Source organism: Pongo pygmaeus, chromosome 12, assembly GCF_028885625.2.
Source record: "Pongo pygmaeus isolate AG05252 chromosome 12, NHGRI_mPonPyg2-v2.0_pri, whole genome shotgun sequence".
NCBI classification, from domain to species: domain Eukaryota; kingdom Metazoa; phylum Chordata; class Mammalia; order Primates; family Hominidae; genus Pongo; species Pongo pygmaeus.
In genome coordinates, this window is record NC_072385.2 from 91,465,647 (window position 1) to 91,488,017 (window position 22,371).

Here is a 22,371-nt window from a genome sequence, read left to right on the forward strand (position 1 = left end):
GATCACCTGAGGTTGGGAGTTTGAGACCAGCCTGACCAACATGGAGAAACCCTGTCTCTACTAAAAATACAAAATTAACTGGGTGTGGTGGTGCATGCCTGTAATCCCAGCTACTCTGGGTGCTGCAGCAGGAGAATCGCTTGAACACGGGAGGTGCAGGTTGCGGTGAGCCGAGATTACGCCACTGCACTTCAGCCTGGGCAACAAGAGCAGAACTACATCTTAAAAAATATATATATATTAAAAAAAAAAAAAGAAATACAATTATACTTCAAGACTATCAGATTAACTCTGAAATTAAAAAACTGAGTTCCAATATGTCCAACTCTCTCAAAAACAAAAACAAAAAACAGAAGTTACTTCTTCCTTGCTATTCTTCAACAAGATTACAGAGGTCACTAGTTTTATGTGGGCCCAGTACAACCTAAAAGAGCCATTTTCCTTCTGGGTTATTTAAAAGCAAAATACAGGGACCCTGGATCATAAACTAACAAACTCAGCTGGCCTTAGATTGTTGAATCACTAATGTGTGTAATACTAATCACTACACAGCAACAAGCAACAGTACAATAGCTATGTAAGAAAATGGGCTGAATCTGAACCATTACTGGATACAACATGGAAATTTATTTAAAATTGTACTAGAATTTTCTAACATTTTCTTAGTTTCCCTTTGTCTACTCGAAATGGAATACAGGTAATAAGGTTTAGCATCCTTTGTAGGGGAAAATCTAGATTCTGTAATGGCAACAACAAAGACTGAGTTCTAGAAGGAATTTTTTTGTTTTTTGAGACGGAGTCTGGCTCTGTCGCCCAGGCTGGGGTACAGTGGCACAATCTTGGCTCACTGCAAGCTCCCCCTCCTGGGTTCACGCCATTCTCCTGCCTCAGCCTCCCGAGTAGCTGCGACTACAGGCGCCCGCCACCATGCCTGGCTATTTTTTTGTATTTTTTAGTAGAGACGGGGTTTCACCATGTTAGCCAAGATGGTCTCGATCTCCTGATCTCGTGATCCGCCCGCCTCGGCCTCCCAAAGTGCTGGGATTACAGGTATGAGCCACCACGCCTGGCCTCTAGAAGGAATTTTTAAAAGGGCTGAAGATCTTCGTATTTCTTCAACATTCTTGTCATCAACTGTTTGGTTAAGTATCTATGATGAATCCACACCAATGAATAATTCGGTCACTAGCATTCGTTTATTGAGGTAAGCATTTTCCATCAGTACTTTGTTACACATGATCTTATTACTTAAGATTTTTCCTCACTCATTCTTTGAAGAAAACGGTTGTAAGATTTTGTAGCTGATCACCTATGGTCTCTCCAAACTCTACATCGAATAATTTGCTAGAAATTACAAAAGGGGGAAAATCCTATGAGCACTTTTACTGGAGTAAATTAGTTAACTGATGAAAAGAACATAAAGAATGCAAATCTGTAATCCACTGAAACTTACATTGCTTTAATTCCACAGCCCTCCTGCCCACCATCCCCTAACACACACACACATACACCCCCACACACCCCAGATAGTACTATATTTTTGAAATAAGCCTTAATTTTATTGTTACGGTTAAAAAATAGAAGTTATAATAGCATTTGACCTCCCACTAACATAGATATATCGAAGATTCTGTTTTCCCTTTAAAAATGCTGTATCAAATATATCACTTGCTATGGAAAATTCACTTATATAATTTCTTTAAATATAGTGATGCTTTCAATAAATACTTGTTACAAAGAAACAAAACAAAACCAGGAAATGAAACTGCTTTCTTTCTTTAGTGAGAACAAAAAGCTTCCTCATACAACTTTACAGGCATGATGAGTGCAAGCTGAGTGAGCACAGGCTAAATGTCTCTACTTTCACAGTTCAAGAATTCAAAGGACATGCTCACTTGAATTCAAATAACTCTCTTTCATATTCTTTCTAAAGGTAGACCTCTACCACATTCAGACAATTCTGCAATGTTAGTTTTTCCCCCCTTCATACATGGGTACCTTTTAGCAGCAGATGAAAGAGTTTCTTTTCCTGCAATTGAGACAGCGCTGGTATGACTTGGTTTTCTGTTTGCACCACTTCCATTGGTTATACAGGACATGGGAATAGCTGCTCGAGGGCTTGGTTGGCCTAAAGGTAATTAAGGAAAAAAATTATATCAAATTTGAATATATTCCTTAAAGATCTAAATTTTAAAATTAAGTCCATTTGGAAGGAGGGGCTGGTAGAAAAAAAATTAAGTATACTATTGTTTGTAACTCTTGAGCAGAATGCCCCCTTGGTATGCAGCACATGAATATTGTCTCAAGACTTAATCCCATCAAAACAGATCTATAGGAAAGCCATACTAATTTACTAAAACACAGTTGGGCTAGTTCTCTTAGCTAAATGGTTTGCTTTACCACACACAGCAGCCTTATAACACGTGATTCAAATGTGTGCCTCAAGTAAACCATAAATCCCATGCCATCAATCTTCAAAAACAGCTCGTTAAAACCATAAATTTTAAATCCCAGAAACCATAAATATTAAATTCTAGACTGTTACTCCATATAAATAAAGCATAAGTATATAAAGTTAACCTCTCCTTTAACTTACACAGTACAAGGAGTGGAATAAATGTGTGATTGGTCTATTAGTGTGGTCAGAAGACACAACATCACAAGATAAAACAGTCCTATCTATACTAAGAGTCAAGTAAAGATTTGGGAATAGAGAACATTTTTATTTTTTAATTTTTGGACTCAGTTTTCTCACGTGCACACAAGTAATATCTAGTACCTTCGGAAGTTCCACACATGGTGGTATAACACTGCATTTTTGTCAAGAATAAGATGTTGGAGGTCATTTGTATCATAATCACCTAATGTGCTTCCTTAATATAGATTCATAAGTCCTACATTAGATTGAATGAATTAGAAGACAGGAAGCAGGAGACCTGCTGCATTTATTTTTTGAAACCTCTTAAGAAATTTTTTTTTACATAAGTTACATTAACCCCCAAATTATGCAAATATCACTGGTCATCAGATTTAGTTCTAGTACGTCGAACAAGTTACTTATTGTTATATCAGTAGCTTTGTAAAAACTGTGGTAAAACAGTCCTAAAATTTATCAATTTAACCATTTAAAAATGTACAATTCAGTGACAATTAGTACATTCACAATGTTGTGCAACCATCACCACTACCAAGTTCCAGAACATTTTCATCACCCCAAATAGAAACCATGTATCCATTGGCTGGGCGCAGTGGCTCAGCCTGTAATCCCAGCACTTTGGGAGGCTGAGGTGGGCGGATCACGAGGTCATGAGATCAAGACCATCCTAGCTAACATGGTGAAACCCTGTCTCTACTAAAAATACAAAAAATTAGCCAGGCGTGGTGGCGGGCGGCTGTAGTCCCAGCTACCTGGGAGGCTGAGGCAGGAAAATGGCAGGAACTTGGGAGGCGGAGCTTGCAGTTAGTGGGGATTGTACCACTGCACTCCAGCCTGGGTGACAGAGCGAGACTCCGTCCCAAAAAAAAAAAAAAAAGAAGAAAAAACCCAAAAACTGCATATCCATTAAGCAGTCACTCCCCGTACCATACCCTCCAAAGAAGCCATACCTTGTTTGGCTTCTTTTATATAGTACAATGTTTTCAAGGTTCGCCATGTTGTAGCACGTATATTTCATTCTTTTTTATGACTGAAAAATATTCCACTGTATAGATATATTTTGTTTTTCCATTCATCTGTTGATGATCATCTGGATTGTTTCCACCTTTTGGCTAATGGGAATAGTGCTGCCATAAACATTTGTGTAAAAATTTTCATATAAACACCTGTTTTCAATTATTTTGAGTATATACCTAGGAGCAGAACTGCTGAGTCACGGTTGTTGTTATGTTCAACTTATTGAGGAACTGCCAAACACAGTGGCTGTGCCATTTTACAATTTCACTAGCAATGTACGAGGATTCCAATGTCACCATATTCTTGCCAACACTTGTTATTTTCAGGTTAAAAAAAAAAATTCAAGAGGGTATTAAGTGTTACCTCATAAGTTTTGGTTTCACTGATTCTATTGTTTTTCTGTTCCCTACTTCATTTATTTTGCTCTAATCTTTATTTCCTTCCCTCTGCCAAGCTTTGGATTTAGTTTTTTCTTCTTTCCTAGTCTTTTTTTTTTTTTTTGAGACAGGGTCTCGCTCTGTTGCCCAGGCTGGAGTGCCATGGCACAATCATGGCTCACTGCTGCCACGGCCTCCTGGGGCTCAATCCATCTGTCTACCTCAGCTTCCTGAGCAGCTGTGACTACAGGTGCACACCACCATGCCTGGCTAATTTTTGTATTTTTTTCGTAGAGACAGGGTTTTGCCACATTGCCCAGGCTGGTCTCTAACTCTTAGGTTCAAGCAATCCACTTGCCTCAGCCTCCCAAAGTGCTGAGATTATAAGCGTGAGCCACTGTGCCCAGCCACCAGTTACGTCATTTTTACCATTCTTTTACCAATGCCTCAAATGGCATATCAACTTCAATTGCTCAAACATTTTGCCCACTTTAAGAATGGGCTTTCTTCTTAATAACTGAGGCATATGAGTTCTTCAAATATGCTACATAGAAGTCCTCTGACAAATACACGTCTGGCAAATATTTTCTCTTATTCTATAGCTTGCCCTTTTATTTTCAAAACAGTTTTTGAAAGAACAAGATTTTTAAATTTTGATGAAATTCAATTAATTGATTTTTCTCTTATAGCTTGTGCTTGTTTGTGTGCTACTTATGAAATCTTTGTCAAACTCAAGGTCACTAAGATCTTTCTTATATAAGTTTTAGCCCTTACATTGAGGTCTGTGATCCATCTTGCTTAATTTTTGTTTATGGCGTGAGATAAGAGTCAAGGTATTTTTGTTTTTTTGTCTTTTTTTTCCCCTGGCATATGACTTTAATAACTCGAATTAGGGTTGAAATAACTCTTGAGCACTCTGCCTAGCACACAGAAAGTACTTAATATCAAAACAACTAAATGGATGCATCTTCACTACCAAATTTCTCTTTTGGATTACGTTGAGTTTATCTCAAGTCTCTCTTCTTGCAGTTTTACCCTACACTATGGCATCGCTACACTGTGCCAGAATGACCTAACACACGCTATGTATCTTTAAATTTAATGCCACTAACTGTAATATGCCCCATTATTTTAAGTACCATTAGAAAGAAGTATTTCCTATTAGAGCTATAAGACACTATCAATTGTAATATGCGTCGTAATTTCAGAGATGTTAAAATGTCAAAAACATAGGCATCTTGGACCAATTACTATAAATCTGCCTGTCAGTCCTCAGCTTAAGATTCTTTAGTGGCTCTCCACTACCTTCAGGATGAAAACTAAATTCCTTAACAAGGTGTAAGAAAACCTTCCACTATGGGCCCTACCAGTTTAGGTTCATTTCTTGAAACTCCCAATCTCACACCCTATGCTTCAGTTTATTCTGAATTCCTAAACTAAGTACTTTTTACTCTTCTGCACTTTTGCACCTGGATGATCCTTCTCTCCAGCATATGCTAGTCACCTCTACTTGCCTAAACTGTAATGTATTCATCATCCATGCACCAATCAAATATTTACTCAGGACCAATTATAATCCTAGTCTTATGTTTACAAACATATATAAGGCAGTTACTGACATCAAGGAATTCAAAATCTTCAAGGAGAATCACATCGGCAATGAAAACATGTGGTAAGTACAGTAACAGAGAGATATCAATGGAGTATCATGGAAGTACAAAGAAAGGACACATAATTCTGTAAGGATTAGGGACACAGAGCTCAAGAAAAGGTTCCTTGAAAAAACACAGAATACGGCCTTAAAGAATAAGAAAGAAATAGACAGCTGAAAGGGCGGTGATAAGATACTGGGATCCTATTGCAGTATGTGTAAAGGAACAGAAACACTCTAACAGCAGAGAGAGTGCATGTATTTGCGGCATTGAGTGGGTGGTGGTGGGGAGACAAAAAGCTCCTTGATGTGGCCATCAGTTCATAGTTCAGAGAGAGGAGTTAAGTAGCATTCAGATGATGCAGACTTTATCTATAGAGAATAAAGAATCACTAAAGGGTTTTAAGTTGAAAAACAGAGTTCAATTTACATTTCAGAGAATACCCTCTAGTAGCCATGTGAAGAACTGATTTCAGGGCAGCGGTCTGAGAATAAGATGGTGGGGACCAACAGCTACGTAGCGTGAATGAAAAAGTGAAGGAAGTTTTAAGAATCACGGTGGAAACCATCATAATGCCAGGATGAAGGTCAATAAAAACTTTTATACTTGATCATGACATGAGAATGCTATTCACTATAGTTTACACACCTTAATGACAGACTCAACTAGATGACCTTACTGACATCTTAGCCTGACAGTTCCTAAACACAAATAAATTTCAGTGTATTGTAGACTAACACAGTAAAGTTATCACTAAGAACTGCTGCATATTCCAAAGCTCAAAATCTGAAATCCTTCTTGCTACTCCGTACATATTATCTTCTTATTCTTGCATCTATCCCAACCTGTCTCTCTAAAACTGTAATTTTATCACAACTTCCTGTTTCTATAACTAACTTCTTCTGGCATTCAATTTACAACAATTTATTGATTTGTAAATTGAAATTGTTTCTCAGCTAGCCTTGGGATGACTATGTTAGTGACTGTCCCTGCTTTCAAATAGTGTATGATCTAGTGGGAGCAACAAATATATATGCCAAAAGAGATGTACAAACAAAAATTTAAAACAATTCCAAAACGTGCCAAAAAATAGATCATTTTCAGGAAATAATTTGAGGCCTTTAAGATGGCTACAGTTTTGATCAGAAGGGTAGAGATAGTCTAGTTGATATTCCAAATCTTTTATTTATCTCGAATTCTCTATCACATGCCTCATGGCTCCAACTGTATACTTCCTCCACTCCTCATTTTCAAGCTCTTCGTCACTTTTCTCAATTGACTGATTACTCTTGCTTCATTCTTTGAGAAGACTGAGGACTACATGTACTCCATCAAATTCTATCTTCTCCATTTGGAATTTTATCTGTATTCTTCTGCCTTCCTCTTATTTCACAGGAAGATGTACCCTTAGGCCTTTCAACTTGTGGCCACTACTTAAAAGTATATTTTGAGTGGAAGTGACAAAGAAGCATTTGACTCTCACATAGAAATGGCACTCTGTAAACAGTAATTGTTACCTGGTCTGAGGCAACACCTGCCAATATACAGTCATGCACTGCATAATGTCTTGTTCCATGATGGACTGCATATACGACAGTGGTCCAAGAAGATTCTAATACCCTATTTTTACTGTATCTTTTCTATGTTTAGGTTTGTTAGATATACATATACTTACCATTGTGTTACAACTGCCTATGTAACCTAGGAGCAATAGACTATACAAGGGGTCCCCAACCCCTGGGCCACAGACTGGTACCTTTGTGGCCTGTTAGAAACCAGGCCAGACAGCAGGAGGTGAGAAGCCAGCAAGTGAAGCTTCATCTGTATTTACAGCCACTCCCTATCACTTGTATTACCACCCGAGCTCAGCCTCCTGTCAGATCAGTGGCGGTATTAGATTCTCATAGGAGCGCAAATCCTATTGTGAACTGTGCATGTGAGGGATCTAGGTTGCATGCTCCCATGAGAATCTAATGCCTGATGATCTATCACTGTCTCCCATCACCCCAACATGGGACCACCTAGTTGCAGGAAAACAAACTCAGGGCTCCCACTGATTCTACATCATGGTGAGTTGTATAATTATTTCATTATATATTACTATGCAATAAGAATAGAACAACAAATGTAGTTATGTTTGAATGATCCCAACACCTCCCCCCACCCACCCCAGTCTGCAGAAAAATGATCTTCCATGAAACCAGTCCCTAGTGCCAAAAAAGCTGGGGACCACTGGGCTATGCCATACAGCCTAGATGCATACTAGGCTGTATCATCTAGGTTGTGTAAGTACACCCTATAATGCTCAAACAAGGAAAAAAATGCCCAATGCTGCGTACCCCTGTTAAGCGATGCATGACTATACTTCTATACACAAAATAATGAGACACTCCATCATCCCCTTCCACAATTACTAGTCATTTTAGTGTAAGGGTCCCACCAAGGCACTGGTGGATGTAATGTGCTTCCTAAGCTGATGGATGTGATGTGCTTATCAATAACATTTACAGCAAACCTATGATAATCCCTGAATCCTCTCAAATGTTATTTGGACCAGGAGCTGAATGATACAAATCTGTGCTTTTAGAGTATCCCAGATTTTACATAATTAGCAATGTTTCTTTTGGAGAACTGACCCCTACATTTCAATTTTGCCTTTGGGTTCTTTCATTACTCAAGTGGCAATTACAATGCTTCACACTTTGGCTTAACCAGCAGTTTCCTGATTTGAATGACTGACTGCCACCTTCAGATAAATTTAACTTTTTAACTTCCGTAACATTGTGTACTAACAGTTTGTCTTCACATAATGCCACTGGGCTGTGTTCTCAAATTACATTCATTTGGTCACCTCAAGAGGTCCTAATGAGTTTTCCAGGCACCAGCTGTGACATAATTCGTCTTCTTGGCAGCTAAAACTTGCAGTGTTCTCTGGGCCTTCCCTTTTGCTCTGAAGTACAGGTAATTTTTTTTTCTTTTGGCAAGGATTCAGCTGCAACTGGTGCATATATTATGAACATATGCCGTCAAAAGGAAAGAATTCTCTGACAGAGAAGAAGGTATATGAAAAATTTAAGTGACTGGCCACCTTAAAAACTCATGGGAAAATTTTCTACCTCAGTCAAGTGTCCTGCATAATTTACTCAAGAAAAAAATGGAGCTTAGCTTTAAATACTGCTGGCACACTGGAGAAGATAAACTAAGACAACGAAATATATTTAAAGGTTAGGTGTGTTTCTGATTTTGCTATTTACTGAATGGCAATACTACTATGAAGCAACATAGCAGAATTTCATTAAGCCCTTAGCACACACATTATTAACATTTACTTTTGGTCACATCTGATGCCAACTTATGTCCTTCCCATATCACCACCATCTAGCAAAACCATAAAATAGCTCTCTTCAGTAACAGGGAAGTTGACTTGTCCTTTGAACCACAGCTTCATAAAAGGGTTCTACCCTATTTATCCATAGGAATTTAATTTGACCTCTAAAGAAAAATCCTCTAGAAAATGTAAACACCTTAAGATGATAATGATCATTTTCCTGTCAATAATTTATGTGATACTCAATATTATAAATTCTAATTTCACAGGGGCTAAAAAAAAAAAAATCACACATAAAACTGTCTATAATATAAAAAATGGCTTTACTTTTTAATTAAAGAAAAAATACAAATCCCTACAAGATAATTTCATTTTTAATGTTATGAAAAACTTCATTTATTTGAAAATACTTTGCTTAAAATGTTTATTCCAAATTTTCTTACCACTAATTAATTAATCCTGTTTAATATCAAAACTGAGATGATCTATTTTAGGCTGTACACAAATGTCAATTAAATTCCAATTGCTTTCAACGATATGCTATATATAAACTCCAAGATAAAGCTGCTCAGGGTTGCCAATAACATTATGAAACTTTACATATGTATTTCTCTCAATGTCTTACTACCACTATTGGAAACATACTTAGTTGGACATATTTTTCCATTAAAGGAAAATACAGTAATTAACATGAATTATGCTCATCTATGAAATAATTATTTTCTCAAATTATTATATAATCAATACCCCCATCAATCCATTTCATAGACTGCCTGTGTTCCAGGTAACAGAGTAACTCAAAGAATGAACCATCTTAGCATATTATAAAATAGCAGAGTTAATTGTGAAGTATAATTTAAAAATCAATTGGAAAAAAAATCTCTAATTAATAAGGTTATTAAAAAGAATTAAGAGTTAGTGTTATGTGAAAAGAAAAAGTTCCACAGAGATGGTTCTGCGGCTCCAGAAAAACAGCCATTAACAAAACTGATCCTAGACTCACTTTAGAGACATAGGAATTATGACTAAGGATAATTAGAAAAGGACCAGAAAGGACAACTTACAGAAAATAAGTTCCTGGGGAATAGGAATTATAGCTAGTTAACTGTATTTATATTTCATGACATTGAGAAGTAGGTGCTAAATAACTCATGTGTCATATAAAATACTGTATATATGCTGGAAAAAAAGCAATTTTTAAATTTCTTTAAAATATTTCAGAATTTTCTTTACTGAAACACCTTAGTAGATACAATATGAGAGAAAATATCTTTAAAATTTTTCTCAATTTACATAAAATTACAATGCACTGTTGTTTCAGCATATTAAAAAGACTTTGGAGACCAAGGTAGATCACTTGAGTCCAGGAGTTTGAGACCAGCCTGGGCAACACAGCGAGATTCCGCCTGTACAAAAAAAAGGTTTTAGCAGGGCATGGTGGTGTACACCTGTAGTCCTAGCTACTCCAGAGGCTGAGGAATGAGGACCACTTGTGCCCAGCAGTTTGAGGTTACAGTGAGCCTGGGTGACAGAGTAAAACCGTGTCTCTTAAAAAAGTTTAAAAAAACTAATATAAACTATTTAAAATAAGCTTTGAAAAATGTGAATAGCAATCAAACATCGTTATCATTTTCTATTATAGGTTTTAAAATACTTATATGTACCCTCGCGTTCTGAGTCTGTACATTATATATAGGAAACTTGCTCTTCCCTCTCTACACAAAGCTTATATCCCCTATAAAGCCCATATACATTAACAGATCTAGCTCCTTATTCTACTCTAAAAATCCAAAATCCTCCCATAAAAATCAATTTATAACCAAACAAAATTTTTTTCTGGCTTGATCTTGGCGGTCCTCAAATTTGACTCTCTAAATAAATAAATAAATAAATCAAGCAAGCAAGCAAGCACAATATAACACTTTATTAGTCAAAGGGGTTTCTATCAAGTCTTTTGCCAAACCCTCAGGTCCCTTACCCTTTGTCATTGACATATTTATCTCACTATCACTAATGAAAAAGATCAATCCTTTCTTCCATCTAACTCTCCACAGTAAATACACAGACCCAGAGTACATGAGGCTGAGAGGGAAAAGAGTGGGAATCACAAAACCGGGCAGAATGATACTCACCTTTCCTCCACAATAAGTTTCCCGCCTCCATACCCTCAGGGTCTCTCAGCATCTCTTTCAAATGTCTACAGTCTTCCATTCTCCACTTTGACCATTCCAAACATGCATTCTCTTTTTTTTTCTACCACTGACGACCTATCTTTGCACCTAAAGGTTATCATTGTCTCGATATATATTCACAGTTATCAGGGCTAGAAGTTGTAGTTCTCAAAGATCCCTTCTCAAATTCTCAGGATACTTGCCTTAACAATTACCACCCCATTTCCCCATATTGGTCTTCCTCTCTGCTGCCTTTTTGTCTTCAACCTATCTTTGTGCTCAAGTCTATCACATATTTTTAACAAATTTTAAAAAGTAATTAAAACTGGCCTTCAACATAGCATCCTCTCCTAGCTATTACCACCTTCCTCCACTCAGGTGAATTTTTTGAGAGTGGCTATATTTGTTGCTCTCAATTCCACAATTCTCCTTAATTGCTGCTTCTCAAAATACTGGTATTTGATTTGCAGTTCTATTACTCCACTAAAATTGCTTTTGGAGAGGTTTCTAATATTGCTGTAAATGCCAAATCCAATGGTCATCTCTCAGTCTTTGTTTTATTTGACATCTCTGTAGCAGCTGGCAATGTGCATCACTTTTTGTGCTATGCTGAAATGTTGGAGCTCCCAACAGAACTATGCTGGACTGCCTTCTCATTTTACATCCTCTATGGCTTCAACTATCATCCATAAAAGGAACATTCCCAAATTCTTACTGCTAGCCAAGACTAACATGAGCGAGCACTAGATCCATATGTAATTCAGCTACCAATATGGTATCTCTACATACCATATACACCCTAAACAACATTCAGAAACTGAATTCACAATCTTTCTTCTAAATCTGCTTCTCATTTGCTGGTTGGCTGACTGCACTATCTCCTATTCAGCTAGAATTTGGGAGTTTTATATATAAAACTCCTCCCTAAGGTTAATAATTTACATTGACTTATTGAAGTAGGAAGGCAAGCCAATAAATGTCCTCACTTTTCCCATTGCCAAAATGGGCATAATCATGCCTATCCCCATATATTCTACCAATAAATCAGTAAGAGACATCAGATGATATGTTCAAATCTTGATTCACGTGAAAGAATAATAAATTCTTTCTTGGTGGTTGAAGTAACGGAAAAGGTACACTGCATCTGCTCCAAACTCAGAGCAACAGGGTCTTGATGACTGTTTGTCTCAACCTTGAAAACTCCCAATACTGGAAAGTTAAAAGTCCCATTATACTGGGCTAGTAAGCTTCAGAGCTTAAATTAATTTTTTCAGGATTCAGCTAACAACCACAGAGGGTTCAGAATAAAGCTATTTAAACTATAATGATTTTAATTATGTTTCTGTATTGACAACAGAATTAATTTTAAAAACACAAGAGTGCCTACCAGCTATGTTCAATATGAAATCAGAGACACAAAATGATGATTCAGTTCCTGCCCTCAGTAAACTTTTATCATCTAGTTGGAAGATACTAACTTCACACAAATACTGTAACATAAAAAACCTGTAAGTATAATCAGTGGATTACGCAAAAATTCTTTATTTTAAATAAAGAATAAACTTTCAGAACTTTTTGAGAATTAAAAAAAAGGAAATGGAAAACAAACTATAATCACAAGTAATCCACGTAAGAAACTAGTTTTATATTTCCAACTTCAACTTTCAAAGAAAATATTGCAAAAAGCAAGACTCTCTTTAACTTTACAAGACAATTACCTTTACTTGAGACTGATTTTTTCACTGAGGCCACATGATCTTCAGAGATTGCAAGACGCCTCAAAACATCAGCCAAAGCTGCCTTTAGCACAGTGATTTCATCTTCTTGTTGCTGAACTCGTGACTCAAGAGCTGACAGGCGATCTTGAACATCAGAAGTACTTGCAGCAGAAATACTATCATCTATAAAATAAAATATAGAATATTTTTAAGTAAACTGCTTGAGAAGTAATTTCTGATAAGAAAAACTATCCCAGATAAGACTTAAAAAGATGAGAAAAATTCTGGCTAGGTGAAGTGGCTCGTGTCTGTAATTCCAGCACTTTGAGGGGCCAAGACGGGCAGATCACCTGAGGTCAGGAGTTGGAGACCAGCCTGGCCAACATGGTGAAACCCTGTCTCTACCAACAACACAAAAAATTAGCCAGGCATGGTGATGTGCTCCTGTAATTCCAGCTATTTGGGAGGCTGAGGCACGAGAATCACGTGAACCCTGGAGGTGGAGGGTGCAGTGAGCTGAGATTGTACCACTGCACTCTAGTCTGGGCAACAGAGCAAGAGTCTGTCTCAAAAAAAAAAAAAAAAAAAAAAAAAGAAAATTTCAAAACAAAAAACTCCATAACATCCCATCATGTTGACACATAAACTTCTACGAAGACTTTTATAGCTATCTTAATTTAAAATAAGTTAATAAACTTCACAAATAATTAAAATGGTGACAATCGTCCCCATGGTCAAATTTCCCCTATTTTTACAACATCATCTTGATTGGTTTTCTCACGAAAAGGCTCCCTAAATACATCATCTTGTAGACATCAGGAAACTTGCAAGAGAGCAAACTATTTAACCTTTCTTAATTACAACATTATTATCATAGTTCTCTATGAAAACAGAAAAGGCATATAAATCACTTCTGTTTGGCTTTATGTATCAGATAGGGAGTCTATCACCTTAACCAACAATGATGAGGAAGCATCTTTACTACTTTACTTTTTACTATCATACTCTCCCACACCCCACAGAAGTCAGTATTGCTATGTAATTAACAAAGACTTTGCTGCTCCTTCTCTCCACCTAACACCACAACCTCTCTTAAAGAAAGGTTTTTATGAAGTACATACTTAATATTTGCCTTAGGTATGTAACAGCAACAAGAAAAAGACTATTCAAATAAGGCTTAGCTATACCACAGCAATTACAAAGGACTTGCAAAGTTACGTAACTTTAGACTATACTACTGTATTTGCTGGGTCAGTCAGAATCAAAACATATAGAAACATCAATTGCTGGCTGGGCATGGTGGCTGATGCCTGTAATCCCAGCACTTTGGGAGGCCGTGGCGGGCAGATCGTGAGGTCAGGAGATCGAGACCACCCTGGCCAACAAGGTGAAACCCCGTCTCTATTAAAATACAAAAAATTAGCCAGGCATGGGTGTGCCTGTAGTCCCAGCTACTTGGGAGGCTGAGGCAGGAGAATCGCTTGAACCCAGGAGGCAGAGGTTGCAGTGAGCCGAGATCACGACATTGCACTCCAGCCTGGCAACAGAGCAAGACCCCGTCTCAAAAAAAAAAAAGAAACATTAATTGCTATTGGTTCACTCAGTATAAGCAGGAAAATTCAGGGAAATAACTGTTAAAAACACCCTTGGCTTACACTGAGGGCAAGTTTTAGATTCTAATGTAAGAGCTGTTTGGACCACACTGAGATCATTTAAATGACTGTTTCAGTCATTCAGACAATAAGGCAGAATGTATTGTTTTTTCTCATACCGAGATAATATGCTGTGGAACTTAACAATTTAATTCAAAGTTTAAAACCACCACCACAACATTTAAAAACCAAAGCTATCACCATTACATTATGGAACAGTAAACAATATTCATATTTCATATTTAAGATCATATACACCACCAGACCTCCCATGCATACACATGTACTCTCTTTTGTCTTTACTGGTATTTCACTGACAGTCTTATCTTTGAGAAGTAGACATTGAAGGAAAAGTTGGGTTTCATCTTTAATTCAGACTTCAAATTCTGGTTCCGTATTAACTAGTTACATAATCTTAGGCAAGTTATTTTAGTTCTTTGAGCATTAATTTCTTCATCTTTAAATAGGATTGTTTTAAGGAGGGTGCGCCTAGGATATGTACAAAGTACAAAAGTTAGAATTTGAAAGCTTTGAGCACATTTGTTACTTAGAGGCAGATGTGTCCAACTCTGAGATGCTTAAGGAATGATAAGAACAATTCAGTCTCTCGCCTTAGAAATTTTTATATTTTAAGTATTTTTCACTTCCACGGTGGTCTAGCTGAATTCTAGCTGATCTATATTCTTTGTAAGTATGTTAGACTATGGTCATTATTCTTTCTACCCAGAATTCTTTCCTATTCTCCTTCTTCTCACAGGAAGAATAGCCACTCTTGTCTTTTGTGAAACTCCACCATATTTCTTGGTCCTAGTAGGGCTGTCAATCTATGATGCCTCCCTTTACCCTCTGCGCCCCATACTATGAGACTGAACCATATAAAATGACCTTTTCAGTTGTATAAATATTACTATTAGAAATTTCAGCTGGACAAGGCAGCTCACGACTGTAATCCTAGCACTTAGGGAGGCCAAGGTGGGCGGATCACTTGATCCCAGGAGTTCGAGACCAGCCTGGGCAATATAGTGAGAACCCATGTCTACAAAAATGGAAGAAATTAGCTGGGCATGGTGGCACGTGCTTGTAGTCCCAGCTACTCAGAAAAGTGAAATGGGAGGCTCACTTAAACCCAGTCAAAGATGGGTTTAATTCAAGGATGCAGTGAGTTTTAATTATACCAGTGCACTTAAACCTGGGTGACAGAGGAAGACCCTGTCAGAAAGAAAAGAAAAAAGAAAAGAGAAAAAGAGACGAGATGAGACGAGAAAAGGAAAGGAAAGAAAAGAAAAGAGAAAAATGGGAAGGAAGGAAGGGAGGGAGGAAAAGAGAGAGGGAGAGAGGGAGAGAGGGAGGGAGGAAGGAAGTTAGTTAGTTAATATGGCTCAATCTAACACTACCACAGGAGTAGCAGTCATGAGATACAGGATAGGCCAAATGAAGCCCTCTTGAATTTCCCAGAGATAGAGTTATAGCCCATCCTCCTTGGCTCTCCAGCTACCAGGATGTCACCCTAGGACTATCAAAAATAAAGGTGGTTCTAACTACTTTGTGTTCCAGTTCTAGTCTCTGAAGCCTTGGCCCTTCAATTCTGAGAGCTACTCCAATATTCCTCCCAGCTAATTATGTAACCTAATAAATTCACTTTTTGCAAGCCATTATTTGTAAACCAAAGGCTGTGATTAAGTCAGTAAACTATATGGATATATTTTTCTAAATTGTTCTCAATTCATGAAAGATGAGCTATACCTTTATATTATGACCACAGATAAAATGCTTATATGATTTTTGTATACATATAACCTGCTTAATTATTCTGGGAGGGCAGCTGAGCTACTAGACCATCAGGCTATAATGCCAAGGTTAGGGTGCTAGGTTTTAGTACCAGCTTGGTAACTTTTACTTTCAGCCAACTTTTACAAACTTTGATTTAAAAAATGACTAAGGTGTTTAAGTTGTGTAAAACTTGGATAGTGACAAGAAAGGTGGTTCAGCTTGTAAAATTCCTACCAAACCCTGATAGACGCTGTGAGACACAAGAACAATTTTTCAAAGGGCATATAACACATACAAAGTTAACTGTTAACAATGTCCTGCATTTATACTGTGCCTTTCATATTTATTACCTCAGCTCCCCCCACCCCATACACACATACACACACAATCTATACTTTATACTGGAGGAAATAGCTCAAACTAAATAACTTGCTCAAGGTCACCAAACTAATCTAGGTATCTCAGACTCAAAGACAAGTCTTTTGACTCTCAACTTAAGTGCCTTTTATTTTATTCCATGCGGCATTCTATTCCATGCTGCATTCTAACAATAATCACATGAGGACCAAACAAATACATCCTCTCACAAAGCCATGCAAGGGGCTTAAACTACTGAGTGATTTCATCAGTTTTTTGTTTCAGGAAGATCATTTCGGTTGCTGTGTGAAAATAGATTGGAACAGGATAAGAGTAAACACAAGAACAGACAGGAGGCTATTGCAGTAAGCCATGTGAAAGTTAACGATGGCATATGTTAGAGTTAAGATGTTCAAGTGTCTCAGTTTCTCCAGAACAAATATGTCTCCTATCTCAGTATAAATATTATCATAATGCCCCCTCTTTCACTCTCAAGTTCCCTGACTTGGATGATCAATTACAGCGTCACTATGGCCAAGGCAATAAGCAATGGCAATGTAACAGAGCATAGTAGTTGATCACCAGAGTTCCTCATAGCTCTAATTCCTTCCTGTCTAAAATCCTGGTTCTTAACCCTTTCAGGGGCATGAATTTCTTTGAGAATTCAATAAAAGCTGTGGTAGAATAGTGCATGAACTCTGGTATTACACTGACTAAATACATCTATCTGTTTGCTTTTTTTTTTCTTTTTTGAGACTCACTGTCGACAAGGCTGGAGTGCAGTGGTGCAATCTCACTGCAACCTCCGCCTCCTGGGTTCAAGCGATTCTCCTGCCTCAGCCTCTATTAGCCGAGGCTCAAAGTAGCTGGGAGATTACAGAGGCGCGTGCCACCACACCTAGCTAACTTTTATTATTATTTTTTTGTAGATATGGAGTTTTGCCATGTTGGTCAGGCTGGTCTCAAACTCCTGACCTCAAGAGATCTGCCTGCCTCGGCCTCCCAAAGTGCTGGTATTACAGGTGTGAGCCACCATGCCTGGCCATCTGTCTGCTATTTACCAACTCTGTGACTGCTTTCTTCATGTGTAATTTACTCATGTGAACTGGTACTTACATCAGGCCTGGGATGATTAGATGAAATAATGCACAGCATGGCTATATAGGGTGGTTTCAGTAAGTTACTATCCTATAGTGATGTTCTTTATTGCACTGTTTATTATTGCCACAAAATTAGAAATGACCTAAAGTCTAAGGATGAGGTTAAATAAGCTATAATATATCCATACCACAGAATATCATGGAATAATTTAAAATAACAGAGTAGGAGCATAAGCTAAAAATTTGAAAAATCTACAAGATGACTTAAGTGGAATAAGCAAACTGCAAAACAATATGTACCGAATAATTTATAGACACACACCAAAACACACTTTTAAAAATTAACACAAAAAATACATATACACACACACGTATATATAATGTACACGGAAAGAAGCTGTGAAGTACACACATCAAACTGGTAACTGGGTTATCTCTGGCTAGGAAGGTGAGATTAGAAAAGTGGAAATAAAGAGAAATTTTTGCTTTTTAGTGTATGTATTCCTGTATTATTTGAATTTCACAATAAAAATGTGTATTAATTTATGCCCTTTAAGGTAAAATGCATTGCTTCTGAAGCTTAACTTCTTAAAACAAGTTTCCTTGTGTTCCAATGTTATAAGGAACATAGCTAAGGAGAATGCAAATAACTTAAATTTCTATCATAGATTACTAAAACAAGAACAGACACTATCTTGAAGTCCAACAACCCCTCTCATCATTTTATAAATAAATAAACTAAGACTCTGAGACCATCAGGTGAGTTACCCATGGCCACACAGCAAACTGGAGTCAGAGTTCCTTCCTCTGATGACTATATTATCCACTGCTCTTGTTCTTTCCATTTTGAAAACTTTGCTCTTACTTTTTTTCCCTCCCAATCTCTAAGATGCCCCCACTCTCATTCACAATAAACTAAGGGATATAACTGTTCAGTAAATGAATATATTTTCTGAGGGCTATTAACATTCCCTTTTCTTGATCAAGTAGATTAGATCATTTTCCTTACACCCCCCTCCGCCTTTTTACAGAGTAGGAGCATAAGCTAAAAATGGTAATCCCCTCCCTTTAAAAAATTTATGGTAATTGCCCCCTGATTTTTAAAAATTATTGCTCCTTCTCAAAATAGTTTCTAGCTTTGAAGGTTAAAATATGAAATACAAATGAATTCTCAAGCATTTTTGAACTTGTTAAGAAAAAAAGTAAAGAATGAAGAGAAAACGGAGATCCACAAACCTCTTACTATCAGTCTAATCTATTTACTGGCATGAGTCAGTCTCTTTTAAGAAATACAAGGAAATTTATATGTGACTCGTAAACTTTATATTTTAAAGTTTAAAATATTACAGTTTAAAGAATATAATGATAGCTATTCATTACGCTTTTATTACACTGAATCACAGTTAATTTTTTCTGAACTGTTGAGAAATGTGTCACCTTTGCAAAGGTAAATATATTGTGTTTTATTATAAATATCCAAGAGTTGGCAATCCAGTATCGTATCAAAATAAGACATGCCTACACATTCTAGTACCTTTGGATTTTACTAATTTTATATCTTTCTAAAACAGAATACTTACTGTCTTGTTTTCTTAGTGGGGGCATACAATCATAATGTAACCACTTCTTGGTGACTCAGTCTTCATTTAGAATATTATTAACTATGCTGCAAGCACTGTGGTGAAATGATGCCCTAGAGGCTATTATATTTCTAATTAAATAATTGAGAACCATGGCTCAGGCCTATAATTCAGCATTTTGAGAGGTTGAGGCAGGAGGATTGCGTGAGCCAAGGAGTTCAAGACCAGCCTGCGCAACCTAGGGTGACCCTGTCTCTACAAAAAAAATTAGCCAGGGGGTGGCAGCACACACCTATAGTCCCAGTCCTGAGGCAGGAGGATCACTTGAGCCTAAGAGGTCACGGCTGTAGTAAGCCATGATTGTGCCACTGCACTCCAGTCTGCGTGACAAAGCAAGACTGTCTTTAAAATAGATAAATAACAATTTTTTAAAAGTTAGCCAGGTGTGGTGGCACATGCTTGTAATTGACGGGCCGAGGCAGTAGAATTGTCTGAGCCCAGTTCAAGGCTGCAGTGAGCTATAACTGCATCATTGCATTCCAGTCTGGGCAAAAGAGTAAGACCCTATTGCCAAAAAATAAAAAAATAAAAATAAAATTACATTTTTAATTTTCTTTTTTGTAGAGATGGGGTCTCACTATGTTGCCCAAGCTGGTCTTGAATTCACATCCTCAAGCAATCCTCCCCTCTCAGCCTCCCAAAGTGCTGGAATTACAGGCATGAGCCACTGCACCAGACCACATTTTTGGTTTTCTAATCTTTCTTTCTACTTTTCTCCTTACCTCTTTGCAGTTAGGATTAGCTATGCCTATCCATAGCAATGCTCCCTTTCCAATCTAATTTCCTACATTATGGGATATTGAATAACTAAGCTTTTTGAACTGTTTATATGAGAAGTCTCTAAAATGAGGACCTCTTCTATTTTAAAAACATATTACAGGTTGAGTATCCCTTATTTGAATTGCTTGGTACCAGAAGTGTTTCAGGTCTCAAATTTTTCAGATTTTGGAATATCTGCACATACATAATGAGGTATCTTGTGGAGGGGATCCAAGTCTAACTAAAAAATTCATTTATGTTTCACTTACATCTTATATACATGTCCTGAAGGTAATTTTATACAGTATTTAAAAAATAATTTTGTGCATGAAATAAAGTGTACACTGAACTATCAGAAAACAAAGGTGTCACTATCTCAGACACCCACGTGGACAACTGGTTGTTTTTTGGCATAACCATCATTCCTGACTCTGAACTTATATGCTACCAATAAGCAATCACTTTTTAAAACTTATTCATACTTACGTACAGGAAAATGCAAGCCAACCTCTCCTCTTCCTCCTCACTCAACCTACTCAACTCATGTTGAGTAGTTGAGATGACGAAGAGGAAGGTCTTATGATAATCCATTTTGATTTAATAGTAAATGACTTTTCCTTATGACTTTCTTAATAACATTTTCTTTTCTCTAGCTTACTTTATTATAAGAGTACAGCATATATGTAATACACAAAAATATGTGAATCAACTCATTGTTACCAGTAAAGCTTCTGGTCAATAGTAGGCTACCAGTAGTCAGGTTTTTGGGGAACCAAAAGTATACGTGGATTTTTGACTGAGCGGGAGAGGGAGGGAGTTGGCACCCCAAACCCCCATGTTATTCAAGGGTGAACCGTATATTAAAGCCCATATCTCCACCACACACAAAAATAAAATCCAAGAAGATTAAAGAATTAAAGGCAAAATCATAAAATCTTTACAAAATAACTGCAAATGTTTTCATATCCTACAAACAGGAAGGTCCTAAAAAAGATACAAAAAGAACCATAAAATATTGATACTTAACTACAATAGAATTCAGATGTCTGGTCTCCAAAAGACATAATAAAGAGAGAAAGTAATCCATAAACAGGGAAAAGATAGCTGTAACACATGTAAATGATAAAAATTAGTATCCACACTGGGCATGGTAGCTCATGCCCACAATCCCAGCACTTTAGGAGGCCGAGGGAGGAGGACTGCTTTAGTTCAGGAGTTCGAGACCAGCCTGGGCAACATGGCATCCCTGTCTCTACAAAAAATACAAAAATTAGCCAGGCATGGTGGCACACACCTGTAGTCCCAGCTCCTTAGGAGGCTGAGGTGGGAGGATGACCTGAGACCAGGGAGGTTGAGACTACAAACAATTCTATAGTTAGTCAAAGCTTTTGCCAGTCTTTCTAAACACCTCATAGAAAAGGAAACATAAATGGCCAACAAACATAAAATGAGGGTCAAGCACCTCATTAATAATCTTGGAAAGGAAAAGTGAAACCATCCAAAATACTATCTTATGCGTACCAGACTGGCCAAAAATGTAAAGTGTGACATCATCCAGTGTTCCCAAAGATATGGAGGGATACACGCTCTCAAACATTACTGGTAGAAAGTGACCTGTTTCAATGACTTTAGGGGGAAAAAAAAACCTTGGCAATATCTAGTAAAACTGAAGACACACACATCCTATGACCCAGCAATTCCACTGTGTTACCCTAACCTAAAGTAGGAGTCAACAAACTTTTCTGTAAAGGGGAAAATAGTTAAATATTTCAGGCTTTGCAGACCACACAGTCTGTGCAGCAAACTACTCAGATGTGCCTTTGTAACACAAAAACAGCTAGAAATATGTATATGAATGGGTGTGGCTATGTTCCAATAAAACTTCATTTAATAAAACTTCATTTACAAAACAGGTAGCCTCCCAGGCAGTCTCCCGGTCTCTGTTCTAGAAACTCCTGCAGACATACATACACCAAAAGACATGTCCAAGAATATTCACAGCAGCATAGTTCATCATAAAAACAAATTGGAAACAACCTAAATATCTATCAACTGTAAAATGGGTAAATAAATTGTGATATTAACAATCAACAGAATACCAGAATAGTAAAAGTCAACTATGGCGATGTGCAACATCATTTTGAATCTCAGGAACATGATGAATGTAAAGAGCA

The 22,371-nt window shown here is 37.3% G+C and overlaps 1 protein-coding gene across 5 annotated transcripts in view; it reads right to left on the minus strand.

The window, feature by feature from the left end:
- EML4 (EMAP like 4) overlaps positions 1–22,371 on the minus strand; it is a 162,741-nt gene that overhangs the window by 74,957 nt on the left and 65,413 nt on the right. For all 5 annotated transcript variants that reach the window (XM_054475189.2, XM_063648780.1, XM_063648781.1 and 2 more), the window contains 2 exons: positions 12,920–13,102; positions 1,999–2,128 (listed from right to left, as the gene is read on the minus strand). In XM_054475189.2, the coding sequence (XP_054331164.1) occupies positions 1,999–2,128; positions 12,920–13,102 (313 nt within the window). The remainder of the gene's footprint in view (positions 1–1,998; positions 2,129–12,919; positions 13,103–22,371) is intronic.